General features: G+C 38.9%; 3 protein-coding genes across 4 annotated transcripts; 1 reads left to right on the forward strand and 2 right to left on the reverse strand.

Annotated features, from left to right (window-relative positions):
• Positions 1-1339: 1339 nt before the first annotated feature.
• On the reverse strand, positions 1340-6710 carry LOC113019184 (kelch-like protein 33). Its single transcript, XM_026162727.1, has 4 exons — positions 5747-6710; positions 4719-5667; positions 4446-4616; positions 1340-3673 (listed from the first exon to the last, which is right to left on the reverse strand). The coding sequence occupies exons 1-4, from the start codon at positions 6564-6566 to the stop codon at positions 3154-3156; spliced, it is 2460 nt and encodes an 819-aa protein (XP_026018512.1). The 5' UTR covers positions 6567-6710; the 3' UTR covers positions 1340-3153.
• Positions 6711-7701: 991 nt separating this feature from the next.
• cbln11 (cerebellin 11) lies at positions 7702-10435 on the forward strand. Its single transcript, XM_026155371.1, has 3 exons — positions 7702-8571; positions 9012-9018; positions 9819-10435. Exons 1-3 carry the CDS (start codon positions 8186-8188, stop codon positions 10188-10190), a joined length of 765 nt encoding a protein of 254 aa, XP_026011156.1. The 5' UTR covers positions 7702-8185; the 3' UTR covers positions 10191-10435.
• Positions 10301-20814, reverse strand: LOC113019182 (poly [ADP-ribose] polymerase 14-like). Of its 2 annotated transcripts, none has more exons than XM_026162723.1 (15): positions 20573-20814; positions 18835-18983; positions 16092-18158; positions 15319-15555; positions 15012-15236; positions 14797-14863; positions 14363-14506; positions 14181-14240; positions 13909-14082; positions 13586-13724; positions 13428-13483; positions 11793-12488; positions 11492-11625; positions 11228-11405; positions 10301-11121 (listed from the first exon to the last, which is right to left on the reverse strand). In XM_026162723.1, the coding sequence occupies exons 1-15, from the start codon at positions 20745-20747 to the stop codon at positions 10841-10843; spliced, it is 4782 nt and encodes a 1593-aa protein (XP_026018508.1). In that variant the 5' UTR covers positions 20748-20814; the 3' UTR covers positions 10301-10840. The 2 variants fall into 2 exon arrangements, with proteins under 2 accessions (XP_026018508.1, XP_026018507.1); XM_026162722.1 differs by having other exon boundaries at positions 18820-18983.
• Between the last annotated feature and the right edge of the window lie 4792 nt (positions 20815-25606).

Consider the following 25606-nt stretch of genomic DNA (forward strand, 5'->3'; position numbering starts at 1 on the left):
CTGAGTTGTGGATTTCAAACCCCAGACTGTGATTCAAATACAAATACTTCTCTTTTGCCTTCATCCACTCACTGATGTCCGTGTCGCCTTTCTGTCCACATCCTGGCTCAACAAACAAGAATCACAACAACAATCACCTGAAGAACTACGAGGTTTTTTTTAGTCCCGTCTTAGTTTGTTTCTTATTACTTAAAATAGATAAAGCTGAAACCCTAGAATTTCATGGCACTAAATTAGTAACGTACGGTTATGGTGTAACCTGGGTTCTCTAGCATATCGAGACTATCTCTCCACACAGTGTCTCGATATGCTAGAGAACTCAAAATTTTAAGATGATAACCAAAACTTTTGAAATCATAACTCAAAATTACACTTACCTCTGCTTGCTTTGCACAGAAGCAAACTTCCACACATCTCCCACAAAAATCAATTCTTCTAAACTAATATTCATATTTACTAATTAATTATAATACGTTAGTAACACTTACACTAATGTGTATGCTGTGCTTGTTGTCATGAAAAGGTTGTCTGATTAAATATAAAATGATCTGCTTTGTGTTGCTTGACATTTTCATTGCTTGACAAGTTCATAAAAGAAATATCAAAGAACTACAGCAATGTTGGAAGCAACATTTTCTACAATAAACTTTTTAAGGACTTTGGACCAGTTTGATTAATATATTATGCCTTTTACTAGTGGTTTTTTTTCTCCATAAATGATTTAGAGAAAAAAAGAAATTCTGTTTACCACAAGCAGTCCTTTATAGTTCACCAGTTCACCTTCATGACACTGACTATCACAGCTACACTTCAGGGGCCATCTTGCTGAAGAATCGGCATTTCCAGATGAGCGCCTGGGAATTTGGAGGACTGGATATCACCGGCAAATCTATTGGTTCAACATCATCCTGTGGAGAGCTGGTTTTTCTGGTTTAGCCATGTGAAAAATGTTTCAGTGTTTCCTTTTTGTCATGGATTTGCCCCTCTTCTTTCTTCTTATCAACTATTATTATTTTGTACGATACTAAATCGGCATCTGCTTTCGATGAGAAATCTGTTTGGTTGTACAGGTCGAATTTGGTTAACTTTGGTCAAATTTAAATCTAAAAGGGCCAGGTTCAACTCTCTTTTTTAAAGCAATTTTGAACATTTTTTGTGTATTTAACTTAGATCGTCCTACTGTTTCTTCCCATATCGCAGGTTGGCATGAAAGGATAACCAAAAGGTTTCAGCATTTTACATTTTAGCAACATTTTACATTCATGGATTCATTGTGAGTACAGGAGGTTTAATTGTTTTTTTATAAAAACATTAGGAATCATCACATATTGGAGTCAAAACTTTTTAATAGTAATCATATAGTAAGTTGAAACACAAATGGAAAAACCAAAGCTTTCAAGCTGAGTCAAAGCCCAAGCCCAGGCAATAACACAGCACTATAGGCAGCAGCAATTCAATTTTATTTGTACTATATAACTTCAAATCACAACAGCATTAACCTTAAGGCAACTAAGCATTATATCTTTCCCTAGTAGTGGAAGTTTATACCAAACAAAAATATAATTCACTGTCTTGCATTCAGCTGTTACATAAACGTTTAGAATCTCTCAGAAGGAATGATCTTAGACTCTCAGATAGTTTGATCTGTTTGGACTCAGATAGGGATGGTTTGGAAAGCACATGGTCATTTCCTGGAAAGATTTGAATAGCTAAGCCTGTAAGAATATGAAACCAGATCATTTATCATTCAAAATGTCACTGTCATGTGGTGCCAATGAAAATTCTTCAGATCTAAAAGTTTAGGTTGTAATGCTTTCATCAACTCTGTATCACTTAATTTTTGCTTATTCTAACTTGACAGCCCCCCATCAGAGAGAGAGAGAAACTATCATATTTACACTACCAGTCAAGTTTGGGCACTGTCACTATCTGCAGAAGCAGACTGTGTGGAGTGAGGAGGTGGACCAAAGTGAGGACACGTGAAAATTAAACTTGATTTTAACAAAGGGCGAGCTGTTTATTGAAGGCTGGTAAAACAGTACAAAGACAAAAGGCAAAGGCACAACTAAGCTATAACCTAAACTAGGTGAGCTAAACATAAAGAACCTAGAACATGACAACCTGATGTGGAAAACCTGAAACACGAATACTGCACCAAGTGAGAGTTAACAGTTATTAAGAATTAGCTATTACGATTAGCCTGTGGTCAAAGCAGTCATTCATTTCAAAATGATAAACTCCATCTATTTTCTTACCACTTACATATATATTATTCTTATTCACACACACAGGCCTAGATGCTGATACTAGATACTGGCAACCTTCTGGTACCACTGGTTGCAATTATGACTCGTAAGTTGTTCATGAAGGTTGATGGCAGTCACTTTAAAACTGATTGAAAAACACCAGTCAGTGAACCCCTAATAATTGCAAGCTGCTAGGGAAAAAGACTGCCTGTTGAAATTGTTGCTTGAGGCTACTGGCAGCTGCAAGGGAAATTTGGTCACAAAGAGATATGAGGTGCTGTACTAAAAACTTTCTTGCAATTACTTTGATCAGTAGCAGATTATCTGTATTTCTTATAGTTTTATATCAAAGATGCTGACTTATCTGCAAACACTCTCCAACTGCTCTTTGTATGATAGTGAAACCATGAAAGCTCCAACACATACCTCAATTAGGGAACACTTGCCTTCAAAGTAAAATTTGTGCCTTTTGAAATGTGTTGGTTTAACCAATAAGGTGTATTTTTCACTTAAACAAATGGTCACTGCTTCTGGTTTTCATTGCACTTCAAGTCTTACTACTGCTCTGCAAACTAAACAATACATGCAAACAACTCAACATCTTCCATCCAAACCATGGTTGACTGGGATAAACTGGTTTTAACCAAAATAGTCATAAGGAACAGCCTTAGTGCAGCATCCTCTTTGCAACTGTCAGCAACCTCCAGCAACCACTCACCAACTGGTTGGAGAATACATATTTTTTCCAAGCAACTTATGGTTATCAAAAGGTTTGCTGACTGGTCTGTAGGCCTGAGTGACTGAGGCCTTAGATATCCACATTTGAATATTTTACTTCTATTATTGCAGTAATTTCAGTGTTTAAACAGACTGCCTAGTTGAGGAGTGTATCATTTCAATAAAACAGTTACTGTCTGAGGTGCTGGGGCAGGTGCATCAGACAAGCTCGGATGTCTGTAACAGCTCCAGGCAGTTTGCCCATGGTCTCCCATCTCTGCATGATGGGATCAAAGCGGTGGACCAGTGCAGACTCACTGTAGTCATCTTGGCAATACCCTCCCAGTACATAGATCTTCTCCTCCATAACAATGGAGGCTGCACCAACATGGGGCATGGGCAGTGACGCAAAAGTAGTCCAGCAATCAGCCACAGTATCATATACCTCACAAACTAGTTGATCAGTGTAAAACTTCCTTAGGTTACAGACTCCACCGGCAACATATAGATGACTCTGTAGGACTTCCATGCAATGCTGGGCTCTATCATAGGTCATGTCTGCCAGGTAGATGGTTCCCCTCTCTGGGTGGTACAGACATGTGGAAACAAGGCACTCATATTTGCAGTTGAAACCTCCAGATATGAAAATCTCTCCATTAATGATAGCAGCAGCATGGCCACTCAGAGCCAGGTCCAGCGGTTGGACAAAGCTGTGAAACAAGAGAAGCCAGGCAGTCATGTCCAGATGGACAGTTGTAAGGAAAATATATATTTTTTTATCTGCCTTGAATCCAATATACCACAAAATGGCATTACTTGACATATATGTAACTTTAACAAAACAATTTTATCAGAAATGAGCATCATGTGAAATATAAACAAAAAGTGATTCAGCTGCATTTTCCATGAACCTTCCAGTTTACATTTCTGTGATGACAGCATGACTTTGGACGAGGTGAAGGCAGCAACTCGGATGAATCCTCATTAAAGTCTGAATGTTTAGATTTCATTCTTTAACTCACAAATGCTATAACTGAATGCTGTAATGATGTAATAGACAATATTTATGTTGTTTTGCTTTCTTTAACTTGCATTTCTGTTTAAGATGCACCACCATACCTGTGTAACTTTCCACCTGGTGAAACCAGAACAGCAAAATACGAATTTCTTTAAAACATGAGACATTTCTGGGATTACAGTAGTGTGAAAAACCCATTTTTTGGTGAATACTATAATTCAAGGGCAAGACTGACATCTGCTGTGGAAACCATGGTACTGCATTTGAATTTAAGGGTAAAGCATGAAAAACTTCTATCCATTATAACTATTATAAAACTTGACTCTTTTCATATTGCCTCAGTCTTTTAACTTTGTTGGCTGATTGGTATGTCCACAATTCAACAGATATATTATTCAAGCCCAGCTAAAATATCCATCATCCATTATTCAAGATTCTGTTTCATTTTAAATAACTAATTTTACCTCCAGGAGTCAGTGTCTGGGTTGTACATCTCAACACTGTCTACGTTGGTGTTGATGTCTTTATCTCCACCAATGGCATAAAGATGTGATTCACGTACCACGACTGAGAGGTTACTTCTGAACTCCTGCATGTCTGCCAGCCTCTTCCAGCAATCATTCACTGGGTCATAACTAGCATGAGTGCGATAAAAAAAATTAAATGTGATACATGTAACAATCTGTTTTTGTGAATGTAAGAAGATGTATATTCACTGACTAACAGTTTTTATTTACCTGTAGGCAGTTTTCATAATGTCATCCTTTGCATAAAAGAAGCACCCTCCAATCACATACAGCTTCCCATCCATTACGGCAACTCCATGCCTAAACTTTGGTTTATCTGGAATCTCAGTTAATCTCCTCCACTCAACGTCCTTCACCAACCCTGTGCCACTGCGTAGGGAGTTTGCAAACCACACTTCCCTGCTCGGTATGCGCTGACCAACATCTGGATTCAGTTGGTCTCCTCCAACCAGAACTAGAGTATCTTTTGGTCGCCTGATCCGCCAGTGATCCTGGGACTTTGGAAGGCTGAAACCAAATTCTTTAAGTGCTGAACCATAAAGTTCCACCTCTTTGTTGCCAAAGCACTCCATGCGTAGATTAATGGCTCTAACCTCTCTGAACTCTCGAAAGGTCATGAGCGGGAAGCGAACTCCAGTCATGAGTAAGCCTGCATGGGCCAATCTTTCTTCGGGATCAGCCTCAATCCATGAGATTACGGCTCGAAATACAGCCAACTCTGAAGGTACACAAAGGCCATCGCAGCGAAGGAAGCTTAAAAGCTTTTCTGCTTGTAGGTCCTGAAACTTTGTTGTGCCTGATACTTCCATAAAGTTCCTCAACACAAAGTCATTGGCCTCCTCAAGAAGGTCTGATATTTCATATGCTTCAGCAAAAGATGCCACATCCAGGCAGGAGCTTGCCTGGATCTCTTTTTTCATAAAGTTGAGGCAAATTGATAGAGCAGATTGGAATTGAAGCTGAAGCGCCATGCAGGTAATCTCAAAAACAGTGTCCCAGCTAAGTAAAAGGATCCCACTGTATGAGTAGCCAATAAGAGCCTCTAATTCAGATGTAGACAGGAAAGGAAGGGCAACGCAACTCTGATGGGATTCCCTCATTCCACTTGTGAACATGCCACGGAAGTAATCACTGCTTACTGCCAAAACAATTCTGTGGACTGAAGAGAGACAAAAGAAAAGCTTAAACTTTGACCACTATGATGCATTCATTAGGATATCAAAAGCAGTTGTACTAACCATGGAAAAAAGTTCCATCCACGTCCAAAATGACATCACACCCCACTCTATCTGCCCGCAACTGTTCAATGGACCGAAGAGTAGTTTTTATTTGTTCTAGAGCAGAGATGGTTTGTGCTTCTTTCTTGAAACATTCACTGTTCTCCTTTCTTTCCTTGTTTTTGCAGATGTCCACAAGTCTTGGAATTGCAAGAACTTGAGCTGCAGCTTTGATCCGGGCCATATTATCATTGTTCAAAGATGACACAAGCCCAGTGTAGGCAAACTCAACAACAGCCTGAAGCCCAATATGGTCAACCTCTGAACTCAATTGCATTGACCACCTCTGGACTCCATCTTTGTCCTCGCTATTGTCAGATTTCTCCTCACTTTTATCCTGTAGTCTTTCCAGAAAGAAGCCACTGACAGCAGCCAAGATAAGGGAGTGCACTTGGAAGCTTTTCTGATATTCAGTTGTCAATGTCAGGTCTGTAAGAAGAGATGAATCCAAGAATTCTTTCAGAGCTACAAACACCTCTTTAGGGTAGGTTTTGTTGTGGCATGCCTGGACTTTATTCTCTTCAGCTCCCAAGCTTTCAGCGCTTATGTGCTCCGCAATTCCCTCCTGACTAGTACCGTTCATTCCATCTCGAGTCTCTTTTTTGTCACTCCTACTTGTCAAGCCCATTCTCGAATCATTGTAAGCAACAATTCTTCGTAGCTCCCGGTTGTCCTGTTCTATACCTTCACCACCTTCTTCAACAACTCTTTTCCTTCTCTCCTTCTCTCTCCTCCACCGTTCTTCCCACTCCATTGGCAAGTAACGCCTTGTAAACTCCATGTCATTGGTTATTTTCTTTTTGAGCAATAGCTACTTTTGTCTTTTCAGTTACTTATGCCATCCAGCAAAAAAAAAATACTGTTCTAATGATTTTTGCTACTTCCTATTTAAATCCCCCCTGTCGTTCTCTGTCTTGGTCTCAAGTTCACTTTCTGCATAAACAAGCAGCTATTTATAGCTACTGGGTCACATAGGTTTAATTTCAAGTGAGGCTTCACATGGTTTGTACTGATTCAGAATAAAGAGAATAGAGTTTTTTTCTGCTACAAACATTTCACATTAAACAGGTATTAAACTGAATGACAGCAATTGGCCTTAAATATAATTAGGTTCTATTAGTGATTATTAAAGAGAAAATATTTTACAGTTCTCCAGTTACTTGCAGTAATGGAACTTTTTTTCTTAGAAATAGGGATTGATACACAATGAGGAGGAAGGATTTGATGGCATAATCTCTGGGAGATCTAATTGCAGTGGGAAAATTGTACAATACTGCACAGACCTGAATTAACATCACGTAATTGACAGGGGGATGCATAGAGTACTAATAATAAGTAACATTAAAACAGATGCGCACTATTGACTTATTCGATTTGTTATCATAATCTCTTTAGTAGACAGTAGTAAGAGATACTAGTCTTAGATTTCCACAGCATTGCTGGTGCAGCATAATTCTCTAAATGCTATGTATTAAAATTTTGAGTCTTAAGTAAAACTGCTTAAATTTGCAATGTTTTGTAATTCAAAACATTAAAATAGATACAATGTGAATCTGGTGGTTTTAAGGTTGGTTGATGGTTACCACTCGTATATTAAATGAATAAATACCCTTGCAAAAAGGTATCATAAAGAATTATATAAAAGATCTGGCATCTTAAAAGTGCCATATCTAGAGTTAGAGTTAGGCTTTGGGTGTAAGCTTTGGGCTGTGATGATTGTACAAAACAAAACTCAACTCTAATCTTAACCCTGGACAGACACAGATGTCAAGTGGTATAAACATCCAACCAGTCTATGGCTGAAAACTAAATGTACTTTCATGAACAAATGTCACCAATCTATGCGGTACATCGTTTTTATATCTAAGACACACCAATATCAGTGGTTAATAATCAATAGTAACTTTATTGTCCCCAATGGGAAATTGATTTGCAGTATCAAACAACACATACACAAGAAAAAAAAAATTTCAATAGTTAATATTTTACATGGGGATAAGCAAAAACAAAGAGGAGCTAAAACGTGGTCATGCTGTTATCATAGTTTCTATATCTCTTAAATTACTTTTACCCAACCCCTTGTTTCTCCTACAACCCTATTCCCATTCCACGTGCAGATAAAAAGCAGGTCAAAGATAAAGTCACGTTTTCTGTTTGTAATCTGGTGAGTGTGATAAATGTATATTCCATTTCCAATGCTTTATTTAACTCATAAAAGTCCTGAATAACAAACTGGCAATAAGGAAAAAGGTTAAAGTTTATTCCATCATCATAAGATTATATGATGTTTTTCATCACTTTATTTCTAATAATTAACCCAGACCCTTTTATAAATAGGTTCTTTACACCGTGGTCATCAGTGAAACACACAAATCGGAGAAATACCATCTAACCTGGAAAATGGAGAGATTAACAGTAATTATTCTTATTTGTTTACTTGCTGGTTTATCTGAATGTGAGGAAACGGGTGATCAGAATGAAATCAATCAGAACCTGATCACTGAGCTCTCATATGAAGATACTAAGGCCGAGAACAATAACGACGTGTCAGCTGACCCAGGGTCTGAAACAACAGCCCCTCGGACAGTAAGCAAAACAACTGACCATCTATGTGAACCCAACATCCATATGGTGCTGAAGGAACTGGGGGCTCTAGAAGAACGACAGAAAGCCACTGTGAGGGCTCTTGAAGAAACAAACAGAAAGCTGGAAGCCAGTGAGAAGAAGGTGGCTGCACTTAACAGCACACTGACTGAGCTCAGGACAGTGTATGAAGGTAATATTTGGTAAAAATTAACTGAATGAATGAATAAAAGTAATGAACTTTGCAGTCATTGTGCCATGTAACTTTTCATGAAGTCTATTTTACAAAATAGTTTTTTATTACTCATTTTTGATGATTGTTGTTACAAAAGCATTTTAGTTATAATACTAAATTTAATTTATTGCAGGCGAAAAATTAAGCATTAGGGAGGTTCACATGTTTGGTGCCTACAGACAGATTTCTTCTATTTTAGCTTCTCTTCATTTGATGTCTGTAAAACCCAGAATCAAATTTGAAATCCTTCTCTCACAAGGAACTCACGGCACAATATTGTCCGAACAGAGTACTTAGTCTCAGGCTGCAGACTAACTTCTGGTTCTGAGTTTGTGAGTAGAATGGGAGGCAGCGCGTTCAGCTCTCAGGCCTATCTCTTATTCAACCAGCTTCTGATTTGTGTTTCAGGTGTCAGGTACAGTACACTGTCTACTTCTCTCTTCTAGATTAGGTTTAATACTTTCCTTTTTTATAAAGCTTAGTGCTCAGGCTGCTGGAGGATCTCCAATTCTTTTCCACTCCCCTTGTTTAATTCCCCACATGTTTATATGCCCTAACGCATTAAACTTTTTCTTCTCTTTTTGTCTCATCTCTCTCTGATATTATTGAATTCATACTTAGTTGAGGTGAAAGGTGACTGTTTTCTGCTGATTAAATACTGGCTAAATACTAAAGCTCAGAATTAATCGAACCAAGGCTCAAACCAGATCTGGTGAAAAACAGATGTTATTATTATAATTTCTTTATAACTTCTAGTAAAGTTTCAGTTCTTGTGAGCTTCACTGCTGTTGTACTAACAACAAAATGAAAAGGTGTCACTGTGTGTTTAAACAATTCTAGCTCTATAACATTTAAGAATGGTGGCAACATTATAGTATAATAATAAAAATATTAAATAATTTGAAAACTGATTATTCTTGTTATTGTTACTTTTATTTATTTATTCATTTGGAGGAAACAAGCTAAAATATATTTTCTGGTGTTTTTAGGACAACGTCAGGTTGCATTTTCTGCTGCTTTACCCACAGAAGCCACTATTGGGCCAGCAAATTTTCTTTACCCTCTGGTGTACAGACATGTTCTGTACAACGTCGGAGGACACTACAGTCCAGTAACAGGTTAGAAACCAGTGTGGCTGTGTGTGTGTGTGTGTGTGTGTGTGTGTGTGCACGCACGTGCCTTCCCCCTGTTCTGCTGCTGAGAATTTTATAATCTCTAAAAAGTATTTCTGTTCAGTCTGTTCTATTCAGCAGGAGCATTATTGGATTAATTGCTGTTACTTTCTGGTTGTTTTTCGATGCAGGGTATTTTACAGCACCAGTTCAAGGAGTCTATTATTTCACCTTTTCTTCTTTCCGGTGGGCAAGAACCACTGGAACCAGTGGTGGCAGTCTGTACCACAATGGAAACCAGATTGTATCATGGTATGGTCACAGTCAGGCTCATCCCATCAGTGCCTCAAACAGTGCAGTCTTAATGCTACAAGTTGGAGACAAGGTCAATGTTCGTCTTTGGGATAACCAACAGATCAGTGATAATGGAAATAAGTACTGCACATTCACTGGATTTTTGCTTTTTCCAATGTGAAGTGGCATCAGACAAAAATGTGACGTGTCATTTTTTGTACACTTTATTTTCTCTTCTGAAAATGTTGTATTTGTTTTTTTTGTGTGGTTGACAAAGATGTACTCCATCCATCTAATAAAGTTGTTTTAATAACCATGATAATATTAAACTCCTCCCCCCCAAGTCTTATAAATACAGTATTTTTTTATGTTCTTAATCCTTACCTATTTCTAAGTAATTATGTAATTATTGTGGGAATTGAAAAAAATAATAATTGTCTATGCTATGGTATCTATGCGAATTAAAACTTAGTATTTTATTTAAAATAAACGGTTCTATTGAAGAACATTTGTAATAAAAAAAAGAACAAAAGAAGAGGGAGTCATTTTTCATATCACAAGAACTACGTACTGTAGAAACTTAATGGCTGCTGGGAGCAAATGAGGCAAAGTTATGACTCACAACCGTTCTTAAAAATCTCTCAAATACGCAGTTAGCTGAGATGAAATCTTATTCACTTTAAATAACTACTACATCTGTATTACCGGGATACATTGCTTAATACAAAATCTAAATAACGAGATCTAACATTGACTCAGAGTAGAAACATTTACAGTATAGTACATTTCTTTGACCCCACAGTGTTGATGCATGACTTCCCTCAGTCCTTCTCACTTGAAGGTAATGAGGTATTCTGGGTAGGCCTGGTCATCATGGAAGATCACAAACATGCTGGGCTGCTGCTGGTTGTCCACCAGACTGTCGTAGCAGTCAGTGGGATCTGAGCCTCGAGGAGGAGGTGAAATCATGCTGCTCTTACCGACCGTGTAACGGCCAGTCAGGACACGAACAACATACATCCTCTTTAAGCCTGATTTGTCTGCTGGGGAAAATCCGTTAGCTGAATATGCTGCATTGACAGCAAAGTAAACTCCTTTTCCATACTTTGCAGCTGTAATGAAATCACACAAAAAACCCAACAAAAATTAGGATACATTTTAGGAGCATGTCCTTTCTTGCTGAGGGATTTAAATGACATATTATAAAAGATGCCTTACCATGTTTTCCTGCGTGACCCCTGTCAAATCGGTCCCGTTCAATGCATTGGCATGACTCTGCTGTCGTGCCATGGTAGAGAGTCTTCTCACCTAGCTCTGCTTGTCCATTCTTGGCAAATATACGCTGCTTACACACACTGTAGGCGTTCCACAGGTAGAGGTTTTGCACACGCTCAATCTGAGGTCAGAAAACAAATTAGTCAACTGCCTCATGTTTTATGTTAAAATATCTTAGCAAGCATGATTTCTTGTAAGAATACTCACTTTGCAAATGTTGAATTTGGCTGTTTTCAGGAAACCCTGGGCTATTTCCCGGTATTCCTGTGAGGTAGGCTGCAGTTCTACCTTCATGAACAATTCTTCCTGCATAGGATCCCATTTAACTGGCATCTCCAATGCTAAAGTAAAAACCAAACAAATGAACCATATGGTTAAGGCAAGATACTTTCCTGAAATAAGTAGTGAGGCAAAGTTTCTACATCACAAAAGGGAATGGTCTTAACACAGGTGACTATGGTTAAAACAAAACAAAACAAAAAAAGAGAACCTAGAAAATGTGACAAACCTCCAGACTCAATCCTTTTTAGCTTGTATGTCATTCCTGTCACCCCATTTGTGGCTTCTTGTGTCTTCAGGTTTACGGTCACTCTTGAGCCATCTGGCGCATCTATGTCAACAAAGATTTTGTCCCGCGTATGAGCATACTCCAACATGTAGTTGTCACGCAGACTCACCTCCTGCCAGGCTCCATTTATGCCCTTCAAAGACCACTGCACATTTAGAGCTGTTATTGCTTCTTCTTTATCTTGAAAGTCTTTAAAAAGTGCTTCTTGGGTTGCTCTGCCTATGAGTTCAGTGACACTCAAAACGTCCTCTTTTAGGCCTTCCAGCACATAGACGTCTTTTCCTGACCCCGTCTGAGCTCTTGCTTCTGGTCTGACCGTATTTCCAGCGTTCTGTTGATGTTTCTTGTGCTCCAGGCTTATTCCAAAGACTCTGATTTTTGCCTGCACAGCCTCGAGCTCCATGGGCTCAAGCGCTGAAAATTCCTGCACGTCTACTTCCCTCTTTATCAGGTGCTTCTGCAGGATCCTCTCCAGCTCACTTTGGATGGTCTTGGTGATGTATGGATCACAGCTTATTACACGTATCATAGCTTGCTGAGGTTTAGAGGAGGCAAAGGTTTTTTCTTGTGGTCCCATTGAAGAGAAGAAATTTGATTGTTTCTTTTGCCACTTCTTGAGCTTTTGTTTGGCTTTTTCTAGAAAATGAAAAAAAAAAAAAAAGCAAATAAATGGGCAGTGGAAAATACCCAGTGAGTATCAGCTTCTGCTCTAGGGTCACTATTACTCATTTTGTGACTGCAGTTCAGGATCAAATAAGGTAGATAGACTGCTGTGAAGTTGCTTTAAATTTTCAATATTCCTAAAGCACAGGTTACTAATGCTAATGTTTTTGCTAATGTGTGCAAGCTAGCAGGCTACAATATTGCTGTTTAATACCAGAAACATCTATAGATTGTGGAAACTTTGTCTACAGTCCTGTCTACAAGGTTTCATCACCACCAGCTTAAATCTCTGATCTGGGCCTTCATCCCTGTCATGGTGGCTTCTTTTGGCGAATTTGTTGACAAAACGTGAGAATTGCTGTGTGGTAGCTGTAGAGCTATTTCAAGATATCAGTGGGTGAAATTCTAGTATTTCTTATCCTGGTACTTAACATTAATTACTTCATAAGCATACTTATTACTTAACCTCTGAGCTAAATATGGTCATTCTTGGCTCTTAAACCCAACATGGACAGTGCCAAAACACTAACATTGAGGCTGAGTCTGGAACCCAGTCAGTACTGTCAAAGTAACTAAGTCCAACTTTTATATACAACCTATGACATTAGCTCGCTATGAATCAAAGGAATGTTACTTGAGTTATTCTCACATCTGAAAGAAAAATTGCATTTAAACTTGAATACTTATTACATGAATTTCTTTAGAAAGTTTCTGAGATGTACTAGATTCATGAAAACTGCTGACAGCTGTAATTGTCAGTTAATTTTTGTAACTGGCAATTGTCAAAGATTTCTAATGCTCATTGAATAGTTTTTAATTTTTCATTAGAGTCCTGGTTTAACAAAGAAATCTTCATTAATGTTCAAGGGGAGTGCAGAAGGAAACTTTCCAAAATCTTAAATTACAACAAACCTCTCAGACTGATGCGGCAAGGAGTTATTTGTCCAAAGCGATTCTCCAGCTCTTTTCTGCAAACACAAAGCGGGTGATTTAAACAATGAAATATGATTGGGAAAACAATGCTTATGGTATAATGTACTCTCATGTTGTGAAGATGTTTTGTTTCAAACCTGAAAGCCTGGAAGACTGGTTGTTCCATGATGACAATGCGAATGAGTGAGAGAGAACTTGGTTTCATCTTTGCAATAGCTGCAGCTATCCCATCCAGCATGGCTTTACAAGCTTTATCATAGGACATACCCCCCACTCCTGATAGGATATAAGACAGTTATTGAGAAAATAATGTGCATTATACAATGTTACAATAATTGATTATATGCTCTACATTTTTTCAGTGGGCACTAATTTGCTGCTAATAAGATGCAGAAATAAACACTTCCACTTGCAGACTCATATACATATATCAGCATACACACAGGTATGGAGTACTAACCCGTATTGATGGCTGGGAAGGACACAGAGTTGTAGCCTTTGTTCTCACAGTGCACCAGTATCTTTTTGCAGTACTTGCGAATCAACTGAGGATCGCAGTTAAAGCCAACGTGGATGATTTCCTTGCATCCCAGCATTCCAGGCCCTGTGGTGACCATCCACTCTGATGGAATTCCTTCCCAAAGAAAGAAAGAAAGAAAAAAGAAAGATTAATCAATCAAAAACACAAATCTATAAAGATGTTTAGTGTTTAGTGTTATTCCTAAGACTTACTTTGAGCTAACTCTGCTTGGACTGATGGCCCTGCTGCTGTCACAATGGCTTTGGAGACACCTGCAGACACAGTTAGATATAAACCTAGAGTCATTTTCAGTTTAAGCAAAATATAAACAAAACTCTTGTGGTCCTGTTTTCACATTTTTTGTTCAGTAATAAATACAACATTTAGATTATACCAGAAGAGTGAGAGAAGTCAGTCGTATTGACAATGACATCGGTGCCCCCATTTAAGATGTCTCCACGGAGCATCTGAACCTTGACCGCACCCAACATGGCTGTGACCTCATGATCAGACAGAGAGACATGGCGGTAAAAGGACTCTAAATAAGAAAGAGTCATGGTTAAATATGATACAGTAAATAGTCACAATTTTCACAAATTGTTATAAAGCAATAAACAACTTTCTGCCTCCAGATAAAATATTGTAAAAAACTAAAAAATAATAAAAATATCTATTTATACATAAGTGTGTTACACTTATGTGGTGTTTTCCTGCCTCTTTGGAATCAGATAATTAATGTGGTCTTAAGGATGAATTCATTTAATTTCTAAAGAAGAAATTTACGCATGTTTTTAATTATTTTAAAATTCAAAATGAAAACCTCCCAACCTTGATCTGGGTTAATATCATTTGTGAATCCTCTGAGATGCAGATTTCCCTGCACAGACTGGAAGGCCTGCAGATAAAAACAAAGTGATGCTCTTTCAGTAGTCAGTTGTATTTCTTCTTGGTAGTGAAAGGTTGTCCACTGACCAACACATTTAGTAGCTAAACATTTTTATTTTTATTTTTGAAACAAAGGACTGTAATTAAATGGCCTTTACCTTGCTTGAATCTTTGTCACTGGGATGAATCACAACACGCACCAGGAAAGGTGGACTGTTGATTCTGTTCTTTTCAAATTCACCAACCTCCTCCAGAAGAACCCTGGATGCCACGCTGTGAGGAAATTGTAGGACAGCACCCGTCCCGAGCACAGGAAAGGCAACTGAACTAAAACCTCTGATCTGACAGGATGCCAGAATTTTTCTGATTCCCTGTCTCAGCACCTGGAAGATTAATTTATCATTAGGGTTGTAAATCTGAGTCACAAAAACCTATAACAGCACACAGAATTCCCTCTTAGTTCACCTGGACTGCTGTTCCATTTTGATTGTTGTCCCAGGAAATTAGGTTGAGGAAGACCACTGCTTTGCATTGCAGAGGAGGTAAGTTCTCCACCAACACTATTTCACCAGGCAGTGTTACACCTCCTGCTTCCTGATGAAACTTTGCAATCATCTGAGGCCCAATCACTTTTAACAGCCCACTTCCAACACGAGAAGAAACGGGATCATGGGCGACCATAGGAGATACGAGGACATCAACCTTAAAAATCAAAAGCAAATTTTATTCAGTTTTAAAGATCTTGATCATCATGTCAATTAATTTAAAAATCTAATAAATCAGCCAATAACTTCTTCCTTTCATACACGAAACAAATACAAATTTCCATGACATTGGTTAATGTGTAGTTATTTGTGAGCCCTTAATAAAATAATATGAAAATGCAGTTACTAATAATCTTGCTTTATTCTGCCTCACAACTCTACGTGGATCAGCTGGTTATATTTGTGATGCTCCACAAACATTTAGGCAACAGGGACATTACTGAGCGCCTTCTGTGGCTCAACTTTGCAACATTAATACTTGTAATGTAGTGCAACCCTGTTTCTCTCATCTCTTGTTTACTTTTCAAATTTTCATGTCATATTTTTAGTCTTTATTAATACTGAGACCAGCATTTTAGCAAATGGCTAATATTAGCTGATATATGTAGGTGTAAATAAACCCCTAGTACTACTGCAGAACTGTATATTCAACCTTTATATAGAAATATTCAATTGTGCTCACTAGTATTTTACCTGTTGGTTCTCTAGTGTTCCCTGAACGATCTCCACTTGGACGCAGCACCCAGTAGAGCCAGCAGTGGCTTGTCCCGCTGTATTTGGGCCAGATGCATTTGGCTGGAGTTCGGTACTTGTCCCTCGAAGAATTCTGTCACACGCATCCCGCATGGCCCTCACCACCTCTTCTTTCTTATCTATTAGGATGATTTTGCTCAGACTTCGACCTCCCTGACTGCCAAACTCTTTAACAGCAGTTGCAATAGCCTCAGCGCACACAGTAAGTGGAACACAGAACAAACCCGAGCTGATACAGGGCATGGCTATGGATGTAAACTTCTTCATTTCTGCTAAATTCAGAGCAGAGCTGACAGTCTTTTCCAGTAGCATTCTCTCTTTGCCACCACATTTTCCATTAACAGGCCCAACTGCATGCAGCAGTTTCTTGCATTTCAGGTTTCCACCGGTGGTTATTGCCACATCACCTGTAGGGATTTTTCCAATTTGCTTCACCATGGCTCTGCACTCTATCTGCACCTGAGGGCCACCTGCTTTACTCAGTGCTGCAGCCACACCACCACCATGTTCCAGATCTTCATTAGCAGCATTCACCAGAGCATCAGCCCATTGTGTGGTGATGTCACCCTGACAGACCAACACCTGGAGCCCATCGCAAAGGTTGTATTTGGTAACTCCTGAATTTTTTCTACTAACATGATTCTGTTCTTCAAGCTGTATGAGACACTTGTAGGATTGACCAACACTTACGAGAGTATTTCGTCCAGCGAGACCTTCAAAAAACCTTACTGCCCCTGGCATGCTAATGCTGACTCTGTCTCTAACAAGGGACTGAAGAAGTGGACCCAGCTTATTCCTAAACTCAGTCACTTTTCCAGATGGGCCTTCCAGTAGCACCACTGGTCTAGAGGAAGATGTTAAAGGACGTAAGGTAACCTCTGAAGAGTCACACTTAAACAGCTGCAACAGGTCTGGCAAGAGTTCTAGCAACTCTGGGAAAGGGAGAGCGACATGTCCTTCTACACTTGCCTGGTCCAAAATAAACTGTGTGACAATGTCGCTCAGCTCTTCAACCTCTTTGCTGTGGCCCACTAAGTACACAATGCTGTCTGAGGTAAACACAACTTGAGCCCTACACTGCCCTTGATTCATCTTATTTGTCTTGGAATTAAGTTTTTCCCGAAGCTCCAGTGGCACAATGGAGCAGTTCGGAACTTCAAACCTGACATCCTTGAATTTTTCTTGCAGGTTTTTTTCCGCATCATCAAGTTTACCAGCTGACAGTGCAAAGAAAAGTAGCTCTGTGTCTCTTAACTCTATTTCCACCTTGTCACCGACACCTAAAAAATCACCTAGCACCCTTGGCCCTCCATACACCTTTCTGAGGAAGCTGAAAAAATGTGGGCTCTTGTCAGAAACTGTGCGGTCTAACACCAATTTCTCCTTATCGGATACTAGCTGTCCAGCCTTAAGAATCTCCTCCACAGTACCTGCCAAAGTCAGCTGACCTTCATCACCCTGTGTGGCTTTCACCTCTGGAAAATGTTCTCCCAAACTTTGCTCAATCTCTCTCCAGAGGAGACGGAGTTTGGCCTCACCCAGTCGACGAATACTGTTTTGCTTCTCACTCTCACCTGATGCTGATCCAAGTTTACCTCTTATGCCCTTGACTTCCAATAACTTGGCGTTCACCTTAGACTGTCTCCCAACCACCACTGTCAACCCAAGCTCGCTGTACACCTTCACCTCATCTGTTGTCTTTGGAGAGTTCAAGGACTGGAGCAAAGCTTTGACATTGCGAGCATCCACCTCATAGTGGGACAGGTAGCCATCAAAAACCTTGTCTACCTCAGCTTTCCAGTTAACATCTGCAGCACATGGTTGATCTCTTCTGACTAAAACCTTATCTGGGAAAAGCTGAGCACTGCAGCCCACAGAGAAAAGCTCTGTCTCCAGTTCTTTTCCAGCCTTTGGACATTCACTTAAGTAACGGAGGAGATAGCTATCGATAGTTGGTTCGTATTCTTCACCACTGAGTGTCAGGCTTGATGCAGGAGATGACTGATTCTGCAGAAAGATATGCCAAAGAACAGCTGTTAATAATGAAAAAGATATATTTCCACATTTTACCTTCATTAAGAGTTTTAATTTGTTTAAGTCTTAAAGATTAATATTATTTGAGGTTTTCAAGACTGGAAAAATACACCAAACCATCTTCTGTTCTTTCACAATGGTTGCTTGGGGTGATATGTAATTCCAATCCATTACAATAGTGTCACTTTATGTTTCTTTTATGTTTTATTTTCAGAGTTTATTGAGCTTTTTTTTCCTTTGTTCTCAGTTTATTATGACAGCAACTCTGCTGTTTACCCCTTGTGGAATCTCACTCCTTTGTGTGTATATATATATGTGTATATATATTTATGTGGTCTTTGTTTCTGTGACTCTGTCGTCATAAGTCATCTTTTCACACTTGCTTCTGGGTGTCTTTGCGCCATTCTTGCAACAAGACAAACAACAAGCTCATGTTGCTTATCTACGCTTAACCTCTGCATTATTTTGTTTTTACTCATTTTGCAAGTTTTATACAGCTGGGTTGTCTTTTTTAATCAACAAACAAACTTTTTCGGTGTCTAACCAACAAAAAGAATTGATCACTTTCTTTTTTCCTTTGTTTTCAGTTATATAGTGTTGCATTTACAGAGCAATAACACATTACAGAGCTGACCTGTGAAGAGCTTACATCCAGTTTGGGGCTAACTGGCTGGCCTGGAGACGAGGAGGATGTGGGAGAAGAAATGGGAGGTCCTGGGCTGTCTCTTACAGTCAGAACCAGAGTACAATCTGGAAAGTTGAACTCATGCTGAGATCTTTGCAGGACTCTTTGTTGAGCTGAAACAGAAAAGAAGACATTGTCTTTAAAGCCCAGCTTTTATTTATTTATTTTTTACCGCTACATTTTGATTGCATATGAAATGTGTGTTAACATGAGATACCCAGTCAGCGGCATGCTAACAGACTCACTCTTTCCGTTACAGGTGAATCTATGTGTATAAATGTGATTAGCACAGACAGGTGGTGACATTTGCTTTTGTTACTGCACATAAACCTTTCAGGTTCAAGGATTTTCACTTGACTTGAGTACAGTAAAGAGCAGGGTGCCACTGCATGCCTCTATTTCACTACCTTTATAACAGGAATGATATTTCATATACACAATGGAGAAAACATGATGCTTCAAAATAAATTTAGTTATTCTGCAGTGTAGAGCTAAAAAATAAGAAGTTTCAGCTTCTCAGTCATGAGGGTTTCAAGGATCTGTTTTTGGACCCCCGGCATCAGCATCAGTTGGATAAGTCTCCAGATCACGTGGTTTGCCGTTTCCTTACTTTCCCCTGGACTGGGCTAAAAACACCACAGCACTTTACAGGAAGGGCCAGAGTCGTCTCTATTTTTTGAGGCAACTGAGGTCCTTCAACATATGCCAGAAAATGCTGAGGATTTTCTATGAGTCTGTTGTGGCCAGTGCGATCCTCTATGCTGTTGCATGCTGGGGGAGCAGGCTGAGGGTCGCAGATGCCAACAGACTTAATAAACTAATCCGTAAGGCCAGCAATGTTGTAACACCTCCCACCCACTCCATGACATGCTGGTCAGTCACAGGAGCACGTTCAGTGAGAGACTGAGATTACCGAAAAGCACCACTGAACGACACAGGAAATCATTCCTGCCTGTGGCCATCTCCCTGTACAACGCATCCACTTAACACACTGGTTACTGCTACAACTACACATGTTTCTTTTCCAACTATTTATTTACGAGTGACTTATGTATGTATGTATATATATGTATATATTGTACTATTCTTAGTTAGCGTATTGTCTGTCTTGTCTTGTCTTAATGTTGGTTTATAATGGAGCACTGTAACAAAAAATAATTTCCCCCAGGGATCAATAAAGTATTCTGATTCTGAAGCTTGTCACGTGGTTGTTGTAGGGCCCGTACCACATCTGCTTTACTTTTAATTAGAATGCCAGCTCGTTTGTTTGCTTGTTTTTCAGTAGGCTAATGTTCTTTCTTGGAGTTTTAGTTGTAATCTAATATCTTTGCGCAGAGTTTTGGATGTTTTTTCTTTCAATTTAACATGCGACGATTACGTCTTACTGGTTTGTGACACTTGCCCTAAACAAAAAGAGTGAAAGTGAAACTATGCTCTCTTGTTTTTCTAAATGGCCACAGTGACGCAGTGACAGATACTTTTTATGTGCTTTAAAAAATAAATACACAGTAAAAATACTCTGTCGTATTCAAACTGTTCACATTCATTAAAACATACAAAAAATGATGGACAATAATCGATTAATATAAACTGTTTTCATGCTTACTTTCGCTTTCCATACTTTCATTTTCATGCCATCAAAATAGTTTTCACATTAAGAGATCAAAAAAGACTCTTATTCAAATCAGTTCACTTGACTTACCATCTCGCTCCTTAAACGCGACGCTGTAAACTTTGTCGTTCACGTGCGTCACCGAGCCGCACTCACCGCCGCCCGATTTGCGACGAATATGGAAATAGTTTTCTATCCTCTTCCTTTGCTCTGCGCTCAGTTTGGAACACTCGAAGAAAACGGGATACTTGTAAATGTCCCCCATAATGTGAACTGGAAAGACTAAACAAACTCACACCTGGAGCGAAAGCTTCCAGCAGTCAGAGGCTCAACAGCCCAGCCCATACTGTCAAAGCTTCTTAGACGTCACCAGCCGTGAACGGCATCGTTTCCTCCTTCCTCACTGGAGAACTGTATTATTTAAAGAAATTAAATCCAACAATAGCCTCAAATATCGCTCTGGGAAATACTGAAATAAAGGGTAATTACTCTATTAAGTATGTAGTATGAGGAAAACTTTCCTCCACTTTTGTGCTTCAGCATACGATGTTTTGTCCTTCCTTCTTTCTTTGTTGCACAGATGAAGTTCCGTTTCTGACCAAATTTATAAAAGAAAATTGCATTTAGTGTTTTTGCTAAACTGAGACGTCTTTATTATTCCGTGTGTGTGTGTGTGTGTGTGTGTGTGCATAAAACTAAAGACATGGCAAACAAACAGTTTTTTAAAACTTTTTTAACTATTATTTTTCTGAACTGATCAAACTCAGGCTCTGCAGTGAGTTAAAGCCTTAACGAAGCCTTCATCTTCACAGCCATTGTGAAAGAGGTGAGGTACTGAGTTAACACAGAGAGACAAAAAAAAAAAGCCTGTAGATCTGATCTGCTAACCTATCAGAATCAGGAGAAACAGACTTCCCTGCTTGCTTGCTCATCTGAGTGACTGTCATAATTTAGTGTGCTCTGAGTCAAACACAATAATTCTCACGGGTTACTTTTATTTGAATAAATATAGGATGCTTTGTGGTGCGATAACTCCACAAATGACTTTGGTAATGTAAAATTTTAGGGAAAGTGGCTGCATTGGTTAACTGTTCAAAAATTTAAAACAAAACAAAGTTTTTTCCTGAGGACTTTTGTTGACAACCCAAAAATGTATATCTGTGAAGCAACGGTGGAAACATCTCTTTATCGTATTAAGGATGGTGTTCATTTAGGTTGAGAGATGCACAAAATGTAGAGTCTGACACAGAAGAAATATAATAATCCTGAAGTGCTATCAGGTGTTCAGAGATGTGTTCACAGTTGTGTGGGAGAGGTGAGTGACAATGGAAAAAGAATACACTTCAAATGTCCTTTGATGTCCTTTGTTAAACTATCAGACAGGTGAAAATATATTTCTTTCTAATAACCTCTATGACAATCCATCTTCTTCTGTTTATGATTGGAAAAACAGAGGAAGATGGATGGATGAGAAGCATAAATTGAGAATCCACAGGCAGACTTAATAAAAACAAAACACATCATGGCAAATGTAATCCAAGAAACAGGCTAGGAGCACACAAGGGAAGTCACTGCAGAGAGCAAATGTTACTGGTGCCATGGGGATATCTGGGCCTTCATCAAGTGGCACACAGGTTAGGGAGCACTGTGTAGCCAATTTGACCAAAATTGTGGATTATTACATCGTCACATACCCGTAACTTAGATTAATAAGAAAAACAACTCAAGCTCTTGACTGTGTTACAGGATACATTGGTTAATTTTTTGAAACAATGAATAACTTCAAGGTGTCCCAGGGATTTAGTGTCTGTGAACTGAAAACACACTAGGATTTCAACATAAAATCCACATTATTTGGAGAGCAAGCAAGCAGACTCAGTGAAGAGAAAGCTCTGCAACAGTGGGTTCAGGAAGCAGTGCCACAGGAGGCTGACTGCACTTCACTCATTCCCTCATTATTCAACATATTTACTTTAGAATCACATTAAATTAACATCATTCCACGTTAAAATATTTGCAAATGAAATAAAACAAATTAACATAAAATTACCTACCCCTAACTTAGAGAATTAAAAAATAACTGCTGAATTCATTGGTCGTAACCCAAAATGCACACTTAACACTCACACTCAGCTTTCCCATAACATTTGCAATCAATATATGATTATTCCTGAACATGACATTGTTGACAGGCTGCCTCTAGTGCTGTGCTCATCAAACCACATGAGAACACAGACTATTCTCTTAACTCATATACTTCATACTGTCTGGTGAGCACTGCAACAAACTCTACAACACATTTTCAAAGTTGCAGATTACTTATAAAGCTAAAATGCACTCAACATTCTGATGTTGGTCTCCAGTTTAGCATGTCCATATTGGTTTGGGGCAGTATCAGTCACAAGGCAGGGAACGCATGCAAGCATTAGTTTGCTCTAGCTCTCCAGAGCTGAATGTCATGGCTCTGGGTCTTTGACACACTGTTTTGTTTTTGGACTTTTGAATCTTTTTAGTTTGGGATTTATGATGGGATTTCTTTGTATTTCTACAGTATCTTGTATTATTTCTCGGTCATTCCTAGTTTAGTCAACAATGTTTCTCATTTTGTTTCTTTTCATGCCCAGGCTGTCTTGGTCATATCTTGGTATGTCCTCCCTACCGGCCCCTGAACGCAGTCAGTTTTTGTTTCCATGTTAGTTTCCCTTTCTGTTCATGTGTCAGTTTGTATTACGTATTATGTTTGTATTTTGTACTCCCCAGATAACAGGGAACCATCTTTTAGTGGAAACTTACTGAAACACTGTTGTTTAGACTAGAATCGGGTGACCAGTAATAAAATTGTCAAGTGTCCGTCAATATTTTGAGGTCCGCTGCAACGTATCATGCAGGACGCATCTCCCCTCTAGAAGTAATTGTGTAAGAGAGTAAAGTGTGAAATAGTCTACTGAGCAGTGTGTTGTCTCCCATCGGATGCCTCTAAGGAATCAAAAGAATTCAGTGAAGTGTTGATATTTAACAATTTGCGGCTTGTCCGGGATTAGCAAGACAGATTGGGTGGTTTGGAGTTCGACCAGCGAAGCGAACAGCGACCCAGGTCATCTTAAAAAGCTAAGCACCACCTTTAATCTAAAGTGTGCATATATTACTTTTACTTATGTCCTCCTGCTTTCTGATTTATTTTGGTAATCTTTGTACTGTGCACTCAGTGTTCATTTTCACTTTCCACAGACTTGTTTCCCTGATGAGTTTCAGCTGTGTTCCCCGGTGTTTCCTATTTTCTTAATTACCCCTCTATGTATATATTGTCTATGTTTCTCTCTGTCGTTTGTCAGTGTCTGTTCATGTACTTCACCTGTGTCCTCTTGTGTCAATGTTGTCTAGTTTTGGTAGTTTCTCTTTTTATTTTGTAATTTTCCTTGGTTTTGTACTTTTGACACAAGCCTCAATAAACAGCTCACCTTTTGTTAAATGCACCCTACCTTCACCCATCTTGCACGAGCACATTTGTATATATGTAAACATGCTGTGCTTGATCTCTGTATCGTGGTACTTCCTCTGTATCTTGGCTCTGGTACCGGTTCCTTGTTGTCCATATGTTCCTCTGACTCTGTATCCTCCATCTTCTGTTGCAGGTTCCTTCTGCATTTACAGAGATGATGATGAAACTGAAGACTAACACCATTTTGCTGGTTCATGAGGTGGTTACACTGCACTTTCCTGCCTCACTTCTGCTGTTTCTGTTGCTTCGCTCACTGGCTGAAACTTGTGAGCTACAGCTCTTGGATTACTGTGTGATCTTTGCTGAGGCCTGTAGTGTTTCACATCACTGCCTTTAATGGACCTTTATTTTTGAAATACCCAGCACCAAAAAAAGTCTGTTTTTTGGCAAGCATCTCATAGAAGAGCTAGTCAGCACAGTAGCATCTTATGACCAGCAGGAAATGAAGCGATGCTAAGGAGAGGAGGGAGGAAAAAAGGATGACTTTACCCCCAACAGTTTGGATTTGAGCAATGCTGTCAATCAGTTTGCTAATCACAATGTCTGAAAGGTGACGTTCTGAAGGGTGGATAGTTCATGTTTTATGACCACTTGGGATTATGCACACATGCTGCAATATATGTGTGTAATATATGTAGAAGCTGGTCCTTTGGAAATGATTGTTGAATGAAGAATTCTATAATAACTGTCGCTGTTTGGTGCAATAACCCCATCCAATCAGTTAATCTATAAATGACTGGTTGCTTCTTTGGTTTCAGACATCACAGCTGTCTTTATGTCACTTTAGATAAATGCGTCCATTCTTCCGATCTGACTGTGGTTCTTGTGCATGGTGCTGATCATAGCTAGAAATATGCGAGCTATTATTTTTGCAGTTACACCGTCTTCAGCTCTGGTAAAATTCAAACTCCTGATGTGTACCTGTTTTACTAAAGGCTAATTTAAAAAAAATTTTTTTAGAACTTCTTAGTGTTCTGGGCATTTAGTATAAATCTCTGAACTGACAATCAACATTTTCACCAGCAAATCAACACTGTTTACAGAGTCAGCAAGTAGATTAAGTGAAGCTACAGCTTTAGTGCCCAATTATCTTATGATGAATATCCAGAGGTGGAAAGAGTACTAAAATATTTTACTCAAGTACAAGTAAAATTACCTAGTAGCTCATTTAAAATTTACTCAGAGTAAAAGTTACATAGTTACTTTTTTGTCAGCAGGAGGACAGCCTCTTCTGAGTAGTGCAAAACAGACAATGGGATAAATCTCAAAGTAGTTGTTTTTTAATCAAAAGAAAATCTTTACAAATTAAAGTGCAGTGGCGGTTAAACTGCAAGTCTATACATCAAAATGGATAATGGTCACCAAACCAACCAACCAAACTGTCAAAACCATTTAATTCTTTTACATGTGAATGTGTTCTAAACTGTCAAATAAGAGAACAAGTACTGAATTGAGCTGTACGGCAGCTGCTATAAAAATGTGTTCTAATTTTTTAAACTTGGCCCTGCTCTGTTAATTTTGAGGAGCAATTCAATTCAATTCAATTCAATAAAACTTTATTAATCCTGAAGGTTGACCCCGAAGGAAATTGGGTTAAGGCTGCCGACCTTTGCCAGAGCCATCTT

The sequence above is a fragment of the Astatotilapia calliptera genome, chromosome 3 (genome assembly GCF_900246225.1).
Source record: "Astatotilapia calliptera chromosome 3, fAstCal1.2, whole genome shotgun sequence".
NCBI lineage: Eukaryota > Metazoa > Chordata > Actinopteri > Cichliformes > Cichlidae > Astatotilapia > Astatotilapia calliptera.